At 36.0% G+C, this 19,004-nt stretch overlaps 1 protein-coding gene and 1 long non-coding RNA gene across 3 annotated transcripts in view; one reads left to right on the forward strand and one right to left on the reverse strand.

The window, feature by feature from the left end:
• The window catches only part of THADA (THADA armadillo repeat containing), a 329,408-nt gene that overhangs the window by 242,340 nt on the left and 68,064 nt on the right, over positions 1–19,004 (reverse strand). For both annotated transcript variants that reach the window (XM_025992555.2, XM_025992556.2), the window contains exons 24-25: positions 7,885–8,017; positions 4,866–4,979 (exon numbers count right to left, since the gene is read on the reverse strand). In XM_025992555.2, the coding sequence (XP_025848340.2) occupies positions 4,866–4,979; positions 7,885–8,017 (247 nt within the window). The remainder of the gene's footprint in view (positions 1–4,865; positions 4,980–7,884; positions 8,018–19,004) is intronic.
• The window catches only part of LOC140595926 (uncharacterized), an 89,969-nt gene that overhangs the window by 26,107 nt on the left and 44,858 nt on the right, over positions 1–19,004 (forward strand). The window lies entirely within an intron of this gene.

Raw genomic sequence — 19,004 nt, forward strand, 5'->3', positions numbered from 1 at the left:
AATAAAAATTTTACATAAAAAATAAGGACAGGGATGCCTGGATGGCTCAGTGGTTGAGCATCTGCCTTCGGCTCAGGGCGTGACCCTGGGGTAAGGGCATTGAGTTCCACATAGGGCTCTTTGCATGAAGCCTGCTTCTCCCTCTGCCTGTGTCTGTCTGTGTGTCTCTCTCTCTGTCATGAATAAATAAATAAAATCTTAAAAAAAAAAAAAGGACAGGTACAGCACAAAAAAGAGAATCCATAGGCCAACCTCATTTATGAATCCAGTGAAAATATGTAAAAAATATTTTAAAGAGCCTTTAAGTGAATCTATCAATGTGTAAAAAATATTCATCATGTGAAAGTTGTGGGTTTGGTCTCTGTATGGAAAGATGGTATTGTATGAAAAATCACTATATTCATATTCACAAATTCGAGAAGAAAACATTTATCTCAAAAGATACTTGAAAGGATTCAATTAAATTTGATTTCCTTAATCAGATATAAGACAGATTTTAAACCTACAGCAAACATCAGAAACAACACAAGGCCAATTGCTAAATCTATTTCTATACAAACCATACTATAAGTTCCAGGTAGCAGAATAAGAAAAATGTTCTATGACCAAAAATTAGAAAGATAAAACACATTTAGCATTATTCACTGAGGATATTGTTATCCACAAAGAAAATCTAAAATCCAAAAGAATTTACATAACATTAGTTGTAGTATAGCAATTGTCGGCATGACTTTTTTTTTTTTAAGAGAGTGCACAAGCAAGGGGAGTGGGAGAGGGAGAGGCAAGCTTCCCAGCCAGGAGGGAGCCCCATGCAGGGCTCAATCCCAGAACCCTGAGATCATGAGCGGAAAGGAAGGCAGACACCCAAACGAGTCAACCCAAGTATCTTTTTGGATATTGAATTTTCCAGTTCATGAGCATGACTTTTTTCTCCATTTATTCAGATCTTCCTCTATGTCTTTCATTGTTTTTAAAAATAATTTTCTAGAAATCTTATAGATCTTTTGTGAGATTTAATTCCATATATTTTATAATGTTTGTAGTGATTACAAATGGTATTTTAAAGATTATATTGTATGTTGCTGGTGTGTATAAATACAATTAATTTTTTTGGTTATCGTTGTGCTTATATTCAATATAAAGTCACCTTTCCCAAACAAATCAATAAATTTAAATTCCAACCAAAATTCTAAAAGGGGTTGAACTTACCAAGCTGATTCTATACTTATATGGAAGTGCAGTTGAACAAATAGAGCCAAAACAATTCCAAAGGGAAAAAAGGGAGATTCATACTACCAGATACCAAAACTCATTAAAAAGACAGTAATTAAAATAATGATATTGGCTCAGGAACAGACAGACTAATAGACCAATAAAATACAGCACACAAACAGATATGCCTTAAAAAAAAAAAAAACAGTACATGAAAGATAGAACAGTGTTATAAATTAAGGGGAAAGGATATACTGTATCAAAAATGCTTGTATAGGGATCCCTGGGTGGCGCACAGGTTTGGCGCCTGCCTTTGGCCCAGGGCGCGATCCTGGAGACCCGGGATCGAATCCCACGTCGGGCTCCCGGTGCATGGAGCCTGCTTCTCCCTCTGCCTATGTCTCTGCCTCTCTCTCTCTCTCTCTCTCTCTCTCTCTCTCTCTCTGTGACTATCATAAATAAATAAATTTTTTTAAAAAATGCTTGTATATTAATTAAGTAGAAAATAATAAAATTATTTTCTTATCTTATACACAAACAAAATCAAATTACAGGTGGTATAAAGACAGAAATGTGAGAAGTAAAACTCTAAAACTTTAAAAAGAAATAAAAAAATATCATTCTGACCTTGGGGTATTTATTAATCAAGACCCAAATGCACAAGCCATAAAAGAAAAAGCTGACATATTCCATTTCGTTAAAATCTGAAACTGAATGAGAAGTCATCAGAGAGGGAGAAAAACCTTGAGAGACTCTTAGTTAACTATAGGAAACAAACTGAGGGTTGCTGCATGGGAGGTAAGTAGGAGGATGAGATAACTGGGTGATAGGTATTAAGGAGGACACATGATGTGATGAACAATGGATGTTATACATAACTGATAAAACACTGAACACTACATTTGAATACTATAAATATGATGTACTATAAATTGAACTTAAATAAAAAATAATAATAAAATTTAAAACTTTCATGCAATAATAGACAGCATAAGCAAAGTGAAAGGAGAAGTCACAGATTGGGAGAAGGTATGTGTAACTCAAATAACCAGAAAGGAATACAGTTATCAGGAAAATCATTTTTTAAAGATTTATTTATTTATTTATTTGAAAGAGAGAGAGAGAGCAGGAGCAGGGATCAAGGGATAGTGGGTGTTGAGAAGGAGAAGCAGTCGCTCCGCTGAGCAGGGAACCCATGCAGGGCTTGATCCCAGGACCCTGAGATTATGACCTTAGCTGAAAGCAGACGTTAAACCGACTGAACTACCCAGGGGCCCCAGGAAAATCATTTTAAAACAGAAAAAACCCAACTCCTACAAGACAAAGACAAATAACCAGTTTAAGGTAGCCAAAAGTCTTTAAATAGGCAATTCACAGAAGTAATCCAGAAGACTAATTAATACAGGAAAAGATGTTAAAGCTAGCCAGGTATCAGAGAAACGTGAAATAAAACTGGGAAGCGCCATTTCACATGAAGCAGAATCCAGGTAGAAATTATGTACAGTGTAACACCATTCAGAAATTATAATAAACTTGGAATGCCAAATTATAATAAACTTGGAATTAAGTGTCTGACTCTTGGTTTTGGTTCAGGTCATAATCTCCCAAACACGGGATCAGACCCCTTGACAGGCTCCATGCTCAGCACGGAGTTTGCTTCAGATTCTCAATCCCTCTCCCTCTCCTATGCCCCTCCCTCCCCCATGTTCTCTCTAAAATCAATCGATCTTAAAAAAAAAAAAATTATAATGAACTTATGGATTTACAGCTCATTCATTGAAAAATAATGTTCATTGTAAACACCCCAACTATAAAAAGATGTACGGATGATACCATTTATGTTTTAAAAAAAAAAAAGGGTCATAAAAGAATGCAAACTGGAAAAACTTGGCTTAGTGATTATAGCTGAGGGGGAAGAAAGGGGCACAAATTGTGGAGGACCCCACAGCACATATGATTCTATGTGCAATGTTTTACTTCTTTAGCTTAGAAGTGGTTTTATAGATGTTCACTGTTCACTGTACATTTTTATATGCTGAAATGTTTCACAGATACCTAATAAAAATAACAAGAAATACAACACAAAAGGGGAGAAGGAAAGCAAGTTATCAACTAATGCCTAGAAGGCTGGTCAGAGATGAAATTTTTAAATCTTACCAACTTAATAAAAATGACCACTAAAATGCCATGAATGATCTTGAAGCAGGGTAGGACAATAATCATCCAACACTCTTTAAAATCAAATTCCAGGGATCCCTGGATGGCGCAGCAGTTTAGCGCCTGCCTTTGGCCCGGGGCGCGATCCTGGAGACCTGGGATCGAGTCCCACGTCGGGCTCCCAGTACATGGAGCCTGCTTCTCTCTCTGCCTATGTCTCTGCCTCTCTCTCTCTCTCTCTGCGTGTGACTATCATAAATAAATAAAAATTTTAAAAAAATAAAAAATAAAAATAAAATAAAATTCCATTATTTTCATATGTTCTCATAAAAAAAAAAAAAAAACAGCACTTCTCTTTTTAAGTGAGAGTCTAGGAAAATGGAACCAAATTATATTTTTCACATTTTGCTGGGGAAAAAAATCTAAAATTAATAATTTCTGAAAGGTGATTAGCAACATTTTAAAAGTTGTAGAGAAATGAGGATATTTTCCATCTTATAGTCATAGGCCAGAAAGTGGCATATGCTAATAAACCCCATTCTTTCCCACTAGTCACACTCTGGCCCATGGGCTCCCCTTTAACACCTCCCACAGGCTCTTTAAGTAAAACCACACGTATGTATGTACGTATTATGCTTGATTGACACGTCAGCTCTTCTGTTCCCTGACCTAGTCTGGGCCTCCTACAGTTGGGTAGGAAAGTCCTACTACAAAGCATTTACTAAGAAAACTTAGACAAGGTGTCCTTGAGGATATTCACCGTCACGGAGTGGAGGGGAGCTGCAAGGATACCTACCTCAATTTCTCACTCATATACACATACACCCCCCCACACACACTTAACCCAGCTGTAGCAGTGATTAAAAGAGACTGAATATAAGCTAAAATTAAAATATGAATATACCAAAAGTTAGATACTTCATTTTAGGGAAAGATCAGGTACTGAATTACAACATGTACAGCAACTCAAAGAAGCACATGGGAAATTTAAAAGTGATAGCACATTCATTTAAAAACTTTTATTTTATTTTTTTAAAGATTTTATTTATTTATTCATAGAGACAGAGAGAGAGGCAGAGACACAGGCAGAGGGAGAAGCAGGCATCATACAGAGAGCCTGACGTGGGACTCGATCCAGGGTCTCCAGGATCATGCCCTGGGCCACAGGCGGCGCTAAACCGCTGCGCCACCGGAGCTGCCCCTTAAAAACTTTTAGATGCAAGAATAGTATTATAAAATACCTTATCTAAGTTGGATGTTTTTACCAGAGTTTAAAAATAGTTCATTTTGGTTAATATATATCAAGTAAAGCAATGGTTTATTTTGTGGACGAGAAAGGCCAACAAAACAAATCAAAACAATCCAGATCAAGCTTCAAATGCCTGTCCTATTTTCGAGAATTCTGTATCTTTAGCAGATACTTTTTTTTTTTTTTTGTACAACAAAGATTTAAAATCACTTCCTTCTTAGCAGGCTTTGTATATTTCCATTATTACCTGGGGGACTGTGCTCTGTGAGTCATCTGTAGGTCCAGCCAAGGAGATTAACTCTTTCATTGTTATTTTTAACAAATCCATTTTGCCTTTCTTAGGTTCAGATGCCAATAGCGCCTATGGAAAAATAAGGCAAAAATTAATGGGGCTCTTATTTTACATATACCTATTTGCTATTTCCCAGCATCAATCCCAAAGTGCAAAATCCCCCTATAAAAACAGGAGGTATCAAGTAAGTTAATTAAGCCACGTGGCCTTGGGCAAGTAGCTTAACCTCTCCATCCCTTAGATTCTTCATCTGTAGAATTCAATGAGACTGATATCATGGAATCTCTAAAGTCATTTCCAGGTTTGCTGGTTAACTGTATAATTTTAAGAGGTTGAGGGAATAGCTCTTATTGACAACTCTTTTAGGACCATAACTAGGTGGCAGGTCTCAGATACAATAAGCAAGTCTGTTTTTATTTTTTATTTTTTTAAAGATTTATTTATTTATTTATTTATTTATTTATTTATTTATTTATTTATTCATGAGAGACACAGAGAAAGAGAGAGGCAGAGACATAGGCAGAGGGAAAGGCAGGCTCTTCCCAGGGAGACAGATGCAGGACTCGATCCTAGATCCCAGGATCACAACCTGAACTGAAGGGAACCACCCAACCACTGAGCCACCCAGGCATCCCCATTTTTATAATACATTTACCAACAAGAAAATTCTCCTTTATTTAAAAGACAAAACACACACACACACACAAAACCTGTGGATTAAATTTCTAGCAAGAATTTGGAAACTCCCTGGAGACTGATCAATTATTTAATTCTTTACTAAAGAGTCTCTTCTCCATCTTGGAGTACTATCAAATTGTAGCACAGGAAGCTTCCATGGAGCTAAAAAAATATATACTACAAACTCCAAAGGAGTCCTATATTTGTATTTCTAAGAGCTGCTTGTTTACTTTGTGTGTAACATTTTTTCAGTATACGGTAACATAGAAATAGGATATTAAACTACCTGAGGTAATAAAAAGGAATGAAGCAACATGGATGGATTTTGAAACATGCTAAGTAAAAGAAACCAGACATGAAGGCCACACATTATGATTCCATTTACATGAAATGTCCAGAATAGGCAAATCTATAGAAACAGAAAATAGATTAGTGGTTGTATAGAACTAAGAGTAGGAGTAGCAGTGATTATTTCATTTGTACGTAGCTACTAGCTCCCAAGAGTGAAAGTTTCAAGCTACTCTGCATCTTTGGAGGTTTTTATAATCCATGAAAGAAGAATACCCAAAATAGATAAATTTAAAAGAATTTTATCATAGTATGTTTAAGTTTAGAAAACATATACACTATTTTTCTAATGATCACTCAAAAAAACTTCATTATCTGCACAAAAGATAAGTTCATTAAGTAGGGCAGTTTTTCTCCATAGTTAACAGTAAGTAGAGGTTTCCATGAGAACATAACTTACAGGTAGGTTATACTATAAGGAATAGGACCTCTCTGATTTTTCTTATAATTTAGATTTTACTCAACTAACATAAATAAAGGTATATGCAATTACTAAAATGTCTCCTTGGAATCATGTTTTTTTTTCTGTGAAGAACTGTGTGCATAGTTATAACGCTCTTCACAAGGATGGGCTAAGAAAGTGCATGTCCTGACTGCTCTGTCACTGTGACTAATATTTAGTGCGAAATGGGAACCAGAAGTGGAATAAATATAGCACAAACATGCAACTAGACCTTGCTACTGTATTAACATTTGTCCTCAGACAAATGATGCAAAAACACGAATGAGGTCAGAATGAATTACAGGAAGAACATGAACCAAACTGATATCAGATCAGAGAGGAGTTCATTCCTGAAGGTCACCAAAATTCATCCAGCAGAACTACCTCAATGATCTCTGGATCAAATCAACCACCTCTGTAAGTGCTGTCCATTGTTACCAGACAACAATGACTTTGGAAATTTGAGGAAGGAATAAGAAAAAGAAGGGAAAAAACATAGGTAGGGGCATTAAAAAAAAAAAAAAAGACTTCATTTCACTTATTTTTTTGCTTTTATTATACTGCCCCCATTCCTGGACTATATCTTACTGAATATTAAACAAAGACCTTTTAGGTTCAGGTCTGATTTAGTATATGAGGGCTCTGGTTTTTATTCACTGCATTTATGAGAGTGACAGCCTCTTAATTTCAACACTGTGGAAATAAAATGTTTTTGTATCAACTAGTAATATCTGGGCATGCTGATATGTAGTATTCTTTAAGGTATAATGTTAAATGAAAAAAAAGCAAGGACAAAACAGTGTGTATAATGTTTTCTTCTGCATTAAAAAAAGAAAACACACTCACACATACCCATTCAATCAGGCTGCCTGGGCTTCAAGTAAGTCTTAACTCTGCTCACACTATCTCTGGGGCTTTTAGAAAGTTAACTTGACTTTCCTAAGCTTCTTAGATAAGTTTCTTCATCTACAATATATGGATGATCAAAGGACATATCTCATAGGGCTTGAAAAGGATTACATAAGATATTATATGTGAAATAACCACTTATAATTGCTAGCTACTACTAGGATTAAAATTATTTTGCACATGGGACATTTTATGGAGGGATTAAAAAGAAACTGTTAATACTGGTTGCTTACAGAGTCTTAAGGGTCCTGAAATAACAGAAAGACTATTTTTTCTAATTCAACAAAAAAGGCAACATGTATATTTCCTAGAAGTGAGCAGTGAATGTGCCACAGTGATGTCTGCCTACTTAATACACAGGCGGAAATCTATACCACTCTGTTCATATTACAAGACTGATCTTGTAGAGGATTTGTTCCAAGAACAAATCTCTCATGGGAACACACTGTTCACACATACAACAAAGCTACAAATGCTATAGCACTTAAAAGACAGAGCTGTCCCTTATACAATATGCTAACTCACACATCAAGGAGATTGTCAAAAGACAAAACAAATTATCAAAAGACAAATAGGCTATATCCCATGAATAGGTACCTGTATGTAGAAAGGAATTCCAGCACTGCGCCTTGTAGCACAGAGTTTAGATGAAGGATCACTGCATTTAATTTCCTCTAAAACATTCCATAACCACTGTTCTGGTAGCTTTTGCAAACTCACATTGGGGCACCTAAAAGGCATATATAAAGCAAACATTTGGAATAATCAAGTACCAGAAGGTAAAAGTACAAACTATTGATACACATCAACACTGTTAGAAAGGAAGAAATATTCTTAACATTTAGAAGGAGGGAAACTAAAAATTGTCTCTTTCTACTTTTCACTCCCTTTCCTCTTTATTACAAGTCTTAAGATTTGAAGCTACTGAAGATTCCACCTCCTACAAAAGCATATAAAGCATGTGTCTTGTCTGCAAAATAAGCTTTAATACCATGGCTTATACCCAGTCAAAATGTTTTGGTGTTCTGACATTAATTAAATTTTTATAATCTATACTGCAAAACTCAAGATTTCCAACAAAGAGAATATAACTTTGTTATAATTTATGCTCTATCTTTATAAAGATTATTTATATTAAAAGAAAACACATATTAAGGTATATTTTAAGGTATATTTTAATAATCACTTCCATGTCTTTCAAAATGATGTGGCCTACTACAAAATTTTCAACAAGATCCTATGGAGAATTAATAAAGCAAGTTGGCATAAACAATTTGAGGTTATTTGGACATTCCTGTTAGATTCTGCTCTATTATATTTTTATTCTAGAGTGCTTAAGAACATTTTATTTAAAAAAATTTTTTAACCTTAGGCCTTACTAGATTTTATAACATTACCTTAAGAAACAGTATATCCAGTGGTAGATGGACAATTATTTTAGGAGGATTGTAATTAGATTTAACTAAAATTAATACATGAAAATAAAGAGATAAAGTCCAAAGAAAAAATATTTTCTTACATTGTGGAAGACATTCTGTAGAAAGATAACTGATTTCTAATTTGCAGTGAGAATTAGATCTCTCAGAAACACATGTGGGATTTTTTTTCTTATTCTAGTTTGATATAAGATAGACAACTTCAATTTCTAATTAAATATTCCAAATAGCAATTCAATTTAGTTGCATAAAACAAAATATATGTAAATACTACTACTCTGAAAGACTTTTTTCTAAGTTTGGCATGGGCCTAAAAATATTATTTCAGCCATAAATGTTACAATCAATCTCCCCACTCCCACCAAGCTTTGTGATTTCAAGTTTTCTTCTCACATGGCTTACAAAATTCATCCCACCTGTGCTTCATCCCACTCAGCTGCCAAAACCAGCCATCAACAATCTGAACTACAGAAATAAAAGAGATCCAAAGGCATAAGAACTAAATGCAAAGTGTGAACCTTGTTTAGATTCTAACTCGCACAAAACCAATGTAAAAAAGATATTTTCAAATAACAGAGGAAATTTACATGTACTAGATATTATACGACACCAAGGAATTATTTATAGGCTGTGTCAGGACATAAGAGAAAGTGTCCATATTGTTTAGAGATCCATACTAAAAAGTGTCTAGGAGGGAAAATAATAAATGAGGAATGTACTTTATAACACTTCAGTAAGCCATAATGAAAGGTATAGATGAAGCAAGTGTGGCAAAAAATTCTGATAAATGTTGAGTCTGGGTGATGGGCAAAGGTGGTTCATTTTATTATTCTCTCTACTTTTATATATTTATATATATATGTATGTTTGAAATTATATGCTTTATATATTTATATATTATGTATATCTAAAATTTACATTTGAAACTTCTCATAATAAAAATCCATGTGTGTAATATTTGAAATTTTTATAATAAAAATAGTCCTCCTGCATTTTTATATTCATAAGAATTGAAGTTACTATTGTTGGATTTGTATCTTTTAAAAATTAAGATAAATGCCTTGAGTTTCATGGAATCATCTAGTTTATTACTAACATTGCCAGCATGGTATAATTCTCATACAGTTACTCAATCAAAAACTGAAATCCAAATTTCCCAGAGCTCTTAAATGCTGATGATATGGAAGATTATAGATTATAATCTTCCTTTGCTCATTCTTCACAGTCTTTTAAGTATATTTGGGTTAATTTACTCCGCAATGGGTAAACAGAGAAAAGAAAAGGAAAATCAAAGCAAAAGACATCTTTTGTGATATAATCCATCCAAAAAATTGGAGTCACAGACGTAAATAAAGTAAAAACTACTTGATCTAAGATTACATATAGATTTCATTTACCTGTTCTTTTCCCCACCACAGGGCCATTGGCAATGTAGGACTGGCTTATAGATAATGTTGCAGTCTATGGTCAAGTCTTCTATAGGGATTGACTATATAGGAAAAACTAAGAGGGAAAAGGAACTGTAAGAAAGAAGGGGTATTTTCCTATTTCCTTATTTTCTTTTCAAGTGACTGAAATACGAGTACAATAAATACTAGCTCAGTAATGCTCCTCAACACTGCCCATGAGCCTCGCCTGAGCCTGCTTGACCTAGCACACAGAGGTTCTAGCAAAACCAACCAATCTGAAAAGTGTAGGCAGGTCTGAGATGAGACCAGGCCACCTCACCATGCATCATCCTTCCTTGCCTGAATTTACAAGGGCTCATGACTGTTAACAAATCTTGATCTAATTCCTTTTCCATCTTAATCAAATATTCCAGCGTGAGTCTAACCTTAAAATTTTTTCCACATTCCTATAGCCTTCTGTTCTAGCAAGGCTGTATACTTTGCTGGTCCCCATTCTAACACACATGCTACACACACACACACACACACACACACACACACTCCATATTCCCAACTAAGCATTTGTTTACGATCTCTACACTTATCCCTATTCATACAAATCAATAAAACTTACTCCAAATATTATATCTCACAAGGACATTTCCTTTCTTAAAGTCTCTAATGTATTTCAGGGAACTAGACACAAGGTATACAGGGGGTCAGTACAGGGGTGGATTTGAGCTGGGCTCGGAGGATGTGTAGGCAGAATGGTGGAAGGCCCAGATGTGTAGGCTTGGCGAAGCAGGAGAGGAGGAAATAGTTGTTTCAGGGCCCAGAGGCAATTCCCTAATTTAGATTCTTGGCTATCATACCTATAAACAGCTAACCAATTGATTTATTCCCTTGAGTGTTGCACACTAAGACTAAATGCTCCTTGTTAATTTGGGGAATTGAAAACAAAGGTTAGTGAACACTCAAAGAGGTCAAGGCTGGCAAAGTACCCTCACCAAAGTCCTCTCTGGCTCACTCCCAAGGATACAGGAACCTCAGGAGCTCTGGGAAATGCTCAAGGCACCAGCTCCCTCCCATCTAGTCCACACAGTATCTTGATCTGGAATTCCCTAGGATCACCAGCTTTTCTGTAGAATCCTTCAGTTGTCTGGTTTTCAATTTAGACTTTGCACTGTACCCTATTTCTCTGATTCCCTAGCTTCCTAGCTCTGCATCTCTCTCAGGCCAGTCCTGTCCCCACAGCCACACAAGAAAATTAGTCCAATAATAGAATTCCTACCCTTCTTACTAAAATGAAACATGCTATATTTTAAACTAAATGAACTTACAAGTTTTGTTTAAATTGTCACACCGAAAATATATTTGCCTGCCACTAAGGAAAGAAAAATAAACATTTACTCAATGTTATTATACATCAGATACAACACTAGACTTTTCACATCTTATCTTACTTTGCAACAAACAAGTCTGTGAAAAGGTCTGATTTTCCCCAACTGCCAGGTGGGAGAGTACATGACAGTGGCTAGGAAGACAGACTACAGATCCAAGTTATTTAGTTTAGAATCCTCACTCTGCCACTTAATAGTTGTGTGATCCAGGACAAGTTATGAAACCTCCCCATTTTTTACTTTCCTCTTTTATAAAATGAAAGGGGTTTTTTTTGGGGGGGGGGGGATGAGATTAAATGAGTTTGTCCTGGTGAAGTATTTAAGTATTTAATATGTACTGAACAGGTTTTCTAAAATTATTACCTATTAATGGGGTGACTGGTTGGCTTAGCCATTGGAACATGTGACTCATGATCTTGGAGTTGTAAGTTTGAGCCCCACTTTGGATGTAGAGATTACTTTAAAAAGTAAGATCTTAAAAAAATAAAATTATTATTATGAGAAAAGCAAGCTTTAAAGAATTTCACTTGAACTGATAGAGATGGAACAGTTGGTTTACTTTTTAACAAGGCATGCCCCCCCAAAACATATTAATAATAACCAAAATATTCAAATAGAACCCCAAAACCAACTGAGGTCAAAAACAAGGTAATTCTCTGAGTAAAACAGAATAGAAATGCAAAGAAGCAAGAGTGCTGATACCAGAGATCTGTTGGGGTTACAGCTCTGAAAGCAGCAATGATGGCCAAGAAGTCAGTTCCTGAAGGGTAACTCACCTCAGGCCCAGGAAGTGGGAAATTTTAGGGCTTCCTCTCCCATGAAAGGAAGTTGGAGAAAGGCTATTGCCAGAACTGCAACAGTAGAAAAAGTCACTGGCCCAGGGAAACCCCAAACCAGGCTGACTACTAGCTTGATGACCAGATCTGTAATATTCCCAGTATAACTTTGGGTGGGAGATGAGACCCAAAATGCCACTATCTAATCTAGTTTCTCTGATGGAGAAGAATGAGCCAAAGGAAAATAAATAGAGACCAAAAAGACTCCCAATTAGATAGTCAGTAAATCAAAATTTAAAACACAGAGATGTTTTATATTAAGAAAATCAATTTTAAAAAGCAGTAATTTGAACATAAAGTCATTCCATATGAAACTTATTTTTATGGAACAGTCTGACAAAGACCTTAAAATAACTGTTAAGAATACTCAAGAGATAAGGAATAACTTCTATTTAAAAAGAGGAAGAAATTATGAAAAATGGGGTTGGGGGATGCCTGGGTGGCTCAGTTGGTTAAGTATCTGACTCCTGATTTCAACTCAGGTCATAATCTCAGGGTTGTAAGATGGAGTCCTAAGTCAGGCTCAGTGCAGAGTCTGTTTGAGATTTTCTCTCTCTCTTCCTCTGTCTCTCCCCTGCTCATACTTACTCTCTCTAACTAACTAAAAAAATCTTTATAAAAGAAAAAGATACAGGAAACACTGGAAATAAAAATGTATTTCCAAAAAAGGTAACAGATAAGATAAAGTCTAGAGAATTAATGACTCAGACAACAGTTTTCCAGGAAATATGCCCAGAACATTACAGAGAAAGAAGACAAAAACACAAAATATATATGTGCACACATATATGTATGTGTGTACATACATACACATGATAGCTCCAGAGAAACAAATATACTTTAAGCAAGGTTACATAAAGTGGGAATGTCTAGAAGAAAAATACTCTAAGAAATATCTAGAAAATTTCCAGAATTGAAGAAAGTCACAAGGTCTTAGATTCCAAGTATATTCCAAGTACTCATTCCAAGTAAATAAACCCATACCTAGGCATGTCACAGTGAAACTGTGATTAAGAAAACCTTAAAAGCCACAGAAGATGAAAGAAAAAATAGGATACCTTACAAAGGAAATCAATTTTACCAAAGACAAGTTTCTCACTGGCAATAATAAAAGACATAGTATCTTCAAAGCACTGAGAGAAAATAACTGTTAACCAGAATTCTATAACCAGCTAAACTACATTCAAAAGTAGAGGTAAGGGATCCCTGGGTGGCTCAGCGGTTTAGTGTTTGCCTTCAGCCCAGGGCGTGATCCTAGAGTCCCAGGATCGAGTCCCACATCGGGCTCCCTGCATGGAGCCTGCTTTTCCCTCTGCCTGTGTCTCTGCCTCTCTCTCTCTGTCTCTCATGAATAAATAAATAAAATCTTAAAAAAAAAAAAGGGGTGGGAGCGGGAAAAAAAAAAAAAAAAAGTGAAGGTAAGATAAAGACAATTTGAGACAAATAGTAAGTTGGCCTCCCAGAGATCCTCATGAAAAGAAAATTCTAAAGAACATGCTTCTGCAAAATTAAGTAGACCCAGAGCAGTCTCAATCTTGAGGTATCTATTAGACACACCTCAAGCTCAACATACCCCAGACTAAACTGATGGTCTTCCTCGAAAAATCTACTCTGGCAGTCTTCCCCATCATATCATATGAAAGATACATCTAGGTCAAAAGTTTCAGGATCATCCTTTCTCTTTTTTTTTCTTTCTCTCTCTCAAATACCAAATCCAATCGGTCAATATATCCTGTCTATTCTGTTCTACCTTCAAATTACATCCAGATTCAGATCACTGTTTCCCATCCCCACCAGTCTTCAAAAGCCATCATCACCTCTTTCTTAAATTACAATAAAACTGTAACCTCCTAACTCTGCTTTTATTTTTATAGTCTATTCTCAACCCAGCAATCAAAGTAATCCTTTTAAAAGGCCAGATCATAACACTCCTCTGTTCACAAACCCTCCAAAGGCTCTATTTTACTCAGAATAAAAGCCAAAGTCCTTACTACATCTTATAGTATCTAGTCCTCATTACCTCTTTGATCTTATCCTCTACAATTCTTTTTCTTATTTTACTCTGGTCACAAATTGTTTGCCTGCTGTTCCTTAAATACTCTAAGTTCATGCCTCTCAAGACCTTGGCACCTGACCTTCTCTCTACCTGGAACAGTCGTCCTCCAGCTATACAATTGTTGATTAGTTCACCATACTTACCAGTACATTCAAATCTTTAATCCTAGTTTTTAAAATCAAGTTTAAAAAAAAGAAATTAAATAATTTCTCCAACATTAAAAGGCTTGTAAGTGACAGAGGGAGAATTAAAATGTAGATTGACACCAAAGCCCTTACTTGAAGGTGCTTGTCCTATATTCAGTTCTGTATCTGCCGCAATCTGCCCATGACAGATATACTATAAACCCTCTATTCTTTGCTTCAGTGGATTTCATTCATTCATTTGGAAAAAAGATCTACTAAGTATCTAGTAGTTTGCCTGGCACTATGCTATGCCCAGGAAAGGGAAAAGAAAATAAAAATTCCAAATCACACATAATTGAGAAAGCATGTTCCTATGACTTTGGAATGTATTATCAGAGTATATGGATTTTAAGAAATTTACCTTCCTAATCACGTTTTATTCAGGTTATCCTTCAGATTGATTTGAATCCCTGAACATATACTATCAGGGTGGGGGTTAGAGTTGTTTTTAAACAAACTGAGTGATACGGATGGAAAGCTAGCTGGAGAATTAAAACATCCCACAGAAAAACCACAGGAGATAACTATTTGTAACTGACTTGACGCGAGCTCTGTCTCACTCATTCTGGAAGTATTCCAATTCCCTTGGACAACTGGGAACGTTTATGACTGTTAATAAACTTTCCTACATTAACTGAATGACTCACCACTGGCTTAAAGAAATTATTTCACCTGCAAACACAAAGCAACTAATTTCACATTTTAAATGCAAAGTATATTTAAATCCAATATACAACAAAATTCCCAGAAAATTATCAAGACTCAATTGCCAGGAAAGTAATTATATGTAACCTCAACTGAGTAAAGGTCAAGCCTTTGACAATATCTTCATTTCCCAAATAATACTTTATTTACCAAGCTGTTATCACTAAGGGCACAAGAAGGAAGAAAATCCTTTCCTTTTCCCATAAACATAGACTTCCATTTTGCCAGGTGTAAGAGCAACTCCAAATGAAACTTCATTCAACTAAGTAAGTTACTGGCTTGAGAAAAATGAGTGTCAATGAAAATAAAGCTATTTATTTACTGATTGTTAATAAACTTTAACCTACTATGCTTCCTCATTACACTTTATTTTTATTTGCTAATAATTAAAATAATTCTAAATAATGAAAAAAAAAGGAGTTTATTTGGGGGGTCAAAACCAGAATTTGTTCCCAATCCTGATACAAAGCCAATGATGCATGTTTACTCAAGTTGAACATCATCAGTCATAACCACCATCTGAAAACAGTTACGAACAATAATTTCAAAAAATAACACTCTTAGCCTGGCTATTGAAAACAGCACACTTAGAATCCTCGAATAGTGCATATCACATCAGAGTAAATGATACACAGGCAACCATGGAGGTAATAACTGGTACTAGTCTGATATCCAAAATAAAGACATAAGACTTTGATTCCTTCATACAGATGAAAACAAAGGAAACTGAAAAACACGTACCTAATTACACTTAAACAAACAAAAATAGAGTGAGGATTTCAGGGAAAGTAGAAGGATAATCTGATAATTTAGAATCATCTCCAAATGTCTACCATATTAATGCTGTCATGAGCAATGCCAGTTTTCTCACTCACTCAAGTTCTAAGTTTTGTAAAGCAAAGCTTTAGCTGCTTACAATATAAAAACAAGTTTGACTGTTGACTTTGAACTGGAGTTGGGGCGCTACACCCTTACACTTGGGGCAGCATACCATTTAGGTTTAGAAGAGAAAAACTACCCACAATGTAAAAGGAAATTTTTGCTTTCATAAGCTTCATGCTTTAAATATTCCATGTACTGGGGAGCCTGGGTGGTTCAGTCGATTAAACATCTGCCTTCAGCCCAGGTCATGATCCCAGGGTCCTGGGATTGAGCCCTGAGTCGGGCTCCCTGCTCAATCTTCTTCTCCCTCTGCTCCTCTCCCCACTCATGCTCTCTCTCTCAAATAAATGAATAAAATATTTTTTTAATAATAAATAAATAAATATTCCATGCACTAGCCAAAAATCATCCACTGATGACACCGAACAAACGGATCTAAGATTCCAAGTACAGGGTAAGAAAAGAGTCAAGAGGAGAATAAAAACAGCATCGAGAGATATAGCATACTTTACTTTCTGGCAACAAAAACCTTATCTCCATTTATTTTACACATTCATGTTGTTTCTCACATGTCCTATCCTAGCTCCTCTGTCTTTTTCTATATATAACCCCACAACACACACTATGTATCTTATTTGTTGATGATCTTAAAGCTACTTACTGGGATCCATATATATTAATGTTTGCACAATTCTCAAGATACCTTTTATTTTTATATCCATGTGACTGGAGACTTTCAGAAAAAAAAAAAAAAAAAATCCCAGGGCATAAAATCCAGAGTCCTTATCCTAGGATTCACAAAATCCTAAATATTTGGAATAAGCTCATTCAACTTCATCTTACTGCTGAGAAAGCTCTTCCCAGAAAGCTGCTGCTGCTTGTCCTTCAAGCCTTGCATAAAGGAAAAGACATGCTTCCTTTCCTTAAATGGTTCCTTTCCATAAAGGAAGACATGCGGGGGATCCCTGGGTGGCGCAGCGGTTTGGCGCCTGCCTTTGGCCCAGGGCGCGATCCTGGAGACCCAGGATCGAATCCCACATCGGGCTCCCGGTGCATGGAGCCTGCTTCTCCCTCTGCCTATGTCTCTGCCTCTCTCTCTCTCTCTCTCTCTCTCTCTCTCTCTGTGACTATCATAAATAAATAAAAATTTAAAAAAAAAAAGGAAGACATGCTTCCTTAGCATAAAGGAAAGAGATATTTTTCCTTACCACCAAACTTTATCACATCAAATTACCTATTACTATCTGATAGTTTTCTTACTAATTTCTAAATGTCCTTTAACATGGAGTTATCTATAAACTCCATCATACCAGGGACACTCTCTGTCTTCTCTACTTGTATCTGCCTGCCACCCAATTAGGAACTCAATAAATACCTTTTGAAGAAATGAACGACCCATAACTTAGCAACTCTGTTAAGGGTGCCATTCTAAAAAAACAGGTTGACAAAGAAAGGAGGGGTATGGTAACTGGAAAGGAAAATATGAACAAAAGTGTTTTCCAATGGTAAGAGGTGCCACCATTAAAGCCAGAGGTAACCCTGATTATTCTTCTCATCACCTGGGACAGAAAGCTCAGCAAGTACAATGTTTTCTTGACCCTTTCATTTCTGCCTTGTAGATCATCTAGTTTACTTCTCTAATCCCAAAGATTCAAATGCTGGGCTCCAAGTTCCTCTAAGAACGAGAACCATGTCTTATCAACATTTTTTCTATGATGTTTGCCCATCACGATTTCTTATATATAACAGGTGATCAATGAAGCTTTTGTTAAACTGCTACACCCTGAAGCAATATGAAGTTACAAAAAAGGTTGGATTCTAGTGCTAGTTCAACTGGTCACTAACTAGTTGTGTGGCTACGGACAAAGCGCCTGATTTTTTAGTGCCTAAAAATGAAAATAAAAGAATTAAAAAATTGCTTTGAAATTCAATGAGACATTATTACCTGGGTTCCTGTTCCAAATAAAAGCAAGAACTGACTCTAAATTACATTAAGTACCCAAAGCTCCTGATAAGAATGTCCCCCAACTAAAAAAAAAAAAAAAGAATACCCCCTAAAACACAGCCCCATCATGGCCTTAGTCCTTTGTTCAGGTCTTAATTCTACAGAGTTAAATGTTTTGACTTCAGATTCTAGTAATTTTCTCTAAGTTCACAGCAACTCTCTGGCCCACCACATCATACTCTCAATGGTCAAACAGAGAGTTTCTAACACAACATCTGGTACACAGTAGAGATTCAAAAAATCTTTTATCCAACGATTAAGCAAAGACAACTAATGTTGATGCCAGAGGCTGCACATTAGCTGTGCCTTCAGTTAGGCAGATAATTGGAACAAAACAAAACAGGTGTAGAAAAGGAGGGCTGGAAGTTTAAAGCTTCTAATGGTGAAGCCACTGTACCTATAAAAACACAACAGCCTAAACTAGAGCTCTGAATAGTCAATGAACCTTCTGTCTACTCCCCAGCAAGGAAAGATGACTTTCTAAGGAAGTGATTTCAAAACTCCAGAGTTGCTGGTCCTATGATAATGAAGGAATTGAGAGGTACAAATGGAACCATGCAAGGCTCCCAAGAACAATGCAACAACTCTAGTTATTTGTTTTGGTTCCTCATTATACCCTCCAGAGGTCAGCAAGGAAAAGGGAAAGGTTCCTGAGTGAAGCAGTCCTTGGTTCTCTGTGCCAGCCAGCTCTATGCAATCCCAGCCACGGCCATGGGGAATTCCAATCCAGCGTTTGCTAGCAAAGGCCTCTCCACTCAAAGAACGGCATCCTCTTCCTCTGAAGGATCATTTGTTTTATTTCACTTCCATGTCAACTTAATACA

This window comes from Vulpes vulpes, chromosome 16 (genome assembly GCF_048418805.1).
Source record: "Vulpes vulpes isolate BD-2025 chromosome 16, VulVul3, whole genome shotgun sequence".
Taxonomy (NCBI): domain Eukaryota; kingdom Metazoa; phylum Chordata; class Mammalia; order Carnivora; family Canidae; genus Vulpes; species Vulpes vulpes.